Here is a 2509-nt window from a genome sequence, read left to right as displayed (position 1 = left end):
ATATAGCAGCCTCTACCAGCACTCTTCAGAGACATCATCCTGGAGAACAGATCCCAGAGCAATTGGTAACTGCTAATGGTATGCACTCTACTGTAAAAAAAAAAAAAAAAAAAAAAAAAAAAAAAGAAGAAGAAGAAGAATCAATCAACCTGGTTTCTATAGAAAATTTGTTCTATCAAGTACTATAAACTCCCTTTCCATGAACTATCTCTAGAGCACAGAGGCTAAAATTAAAGTAAAAGGCTTATGATCAAGAAGGACAAGCATAGGATAGTAAAATAAGCAATGTCTCAAAGATTTAACACAATGACTTGAACTGAGGCCTCTGTACTTGCAATTTATTCATTAACAATTCACCTTAACTTCCTGAAATGTGATAACACATTTCAAGAGTGAAGCTCATCATAGATATCCCATGGTTATTGGGAGAAATCATTAAGTTCAATACAGGATAGTCTCTATAAATCTAAAGATTTCCTCCGGAAGACTTTTTCTCATGGGCCCTCAAGAAAAGATATTCAAGACAAGCAGTGAATCAGTTCATAGGAAAGCAAACATAGATTATGAAAGGACTCACAGGAACTGTTAAAATAACTGGGTGTGGGGCCAGCAGGTGGCATGGTGGTTAAGGGTGCTGGACTCCCACATGGCGACCAAGGTTCAAGTCCTGGACTTGGTGGCTTGCTTTCTACTTTCCCTCTCTCTCTCTCTCTCGCTCTCACTCTGTCCATATCTGGTCAAATTAAAATAAATAAATAAACAAATAAAGTTAAATAAAATAATTCTTAAAAAAATAATAACTGGGTATGTTTGACTTGGAGAAGAGAGACTAGATAAAAGTGACATTACCACTATCTATCTTGGAAGAAAGTGGCTTAACTAACATGCAAAAACAAGCATAATAATGTCAATGTGTAGAAGGTACAAAAAGAGCAATTCTCAATAAGCATAATATCCTCATTCATAATGGATTAACAGGGGAACCTGCACCTGATAAGTTTGGAGGCTTCATTCACAGTCTATGAGAATAACCTTGCCTGGAATTGCACAGGTACAGCCTACATAGCCACATAAGACATTGATGGTGTACATCTGGGATAGATGATAATGTACTGGGGATATTTTATGTTGGTCCCTTACAGTGTTGATAGTTTAGGTTCTTTAATCTTCAAGAAAGTTCCATGAAGTAAGCAAGTGAATTTTAAGAAATACTGGCCTAAGGTCCAACTTCAGGAGGACTACAAAGATAGGTTAAAACTCTCCATAATAACTTCAAGTTGTAGGTTCTTAAGATAGTAAATATTTTCTTTTATCTCTGAGCAGAGAATATCCGAGATCATTCACCTAACATCTGACACTGAAGAAAGCAATATCGTTCAGTTCTGAGTCTCTCATTCCATTCTTCTCTTCAGGCCAATAAGATACATTGAACCTATGGCCAGAAGAAATCTGACCACTGTAACAGAGTTCATTCTTGTTGGCTTCACAGATCACCCTGAACTGATGATTCCTCTTTTCCTGGTGTTTCTCAGTTTCTATCTCATCACTCTTCTAGGAAATGTGGGGCTAATTATTCTAATTCAAGTGGATGCTCAACTCCACACCCCTATGTACTTCTTTCTGAGCCACCTTGCTCTTCTGGATGCCTGCTATGCTTCAGTAATCACTCCTCAGATCCTGGCTACATTGGCCACAGGCAAGACAGTCATCTCCTATGGCCGCTGTGCTGCCCAGTTCTTTTTCTTTACCATCTGTGCAGGCACAGAGTGTTACCTGTTGGCCGTGATGGCCTATGACCGCTTTGTTGCCATTAGCAATCCATTGAGATACAACATGGCTATGACACCAGGCACCTGCAGGGGCTTGTTGGCTGGGGTCTACATCTGTGGGGTGTCAGGGGCCATTCTGCGTACCACATGCACTTTCACCCTTTTCTTCTGTGATGACAATCAGATCAACTTCTTCTTCTGTGACCTCCCGCCCCTGCTGAAGCTTGCCTGCAGCAGCATGACACAAAGTGAGATTGCCATCCTTTTTTTTGCAAAATTAATGTTCCTGGCCAATGTCATGATCATCCTGGTCTCCTACATACTCATCATTAGAGCCATCCTGAGGGTGAAGTCTCCTGGTGGGCGTGCCAAGACTTTCTCCACCTGCACCTCCCACCTCACCACTGTTGTCCTCTTCTTTGGGACACTTGCCTTCATGTACCAGAGAAGTAACTCAGATAAATCCCCAGAGGAGGACAAGATCGTGTCTGTCTTTTACACTGTGGTAATCCCTATGCTAAATCCCTTGATCTACAGTCTCCGAAACAAAGATGTAAAAGCTGCATTTAAAAAAATCACAGGTAAACTCCAGTTTCCAAGAGCTGTTGCTTTAGGTGAGGGTTCTTCATCCTGACCATTGTCCCCCCAGATATTAATACTCAGATGAGCATCAACACCATGTGGTGCTTGCTATGAACAGTAGGTGCTAGATGCGGACGGGAACCACCAGCTTTGTAGGG

At 41.1% G+C, this 2509-nt stretch overlaps 1 protein-coding gene across 1 annotated transcript; it reads left to right on the top strand.

The window, feature by feature from the left end:
• Positions 1-1434: 1434 nt before the first annotated feature.
• LOC102476419 (olfactory receptor 9I1) lies at positions 1435-2403 on the top strand. The gene has a single exon (XM_006160859.1). It carries the CDS (start codon positions 1435-1437, stop codon positions 2401-2403), a length of 969 nt encoding a protein of 322 aa, XP_006160921.1.
• Positions 2404-2509: the final 106 nt, after the last annotated feature.

The sequence above is a fragment of the Tupaia chinensis genome, unplaced genomic scaffold, assembly GCF_000334495.1.
Source record: "Tupaia chinensis unplaced genomic scaffold, TupChi_1.0 Scaffold000709_1, whole genome shotgun sequence".
NCBI classification, from domain to species: domain Eukaryota; kingdom Metazoa; phylum Chordata; class Mammalia; order Scandentia; family Tupaiidae; genus Tupaia; species Tupaia belangeri.
This window is presented reverse-complemented; position numbering and strand designations above follow the sequence as displayed.

Excerpts from the sequence above, each read along its gene's own strand:
- LOC102476419 (XM_006160859.1), top strand. The coding sequence starts at position 1,435 with ATGGCCAGAAGAAATCTGACCACTGTAACAGAGTTCATTCTTGTTGGC.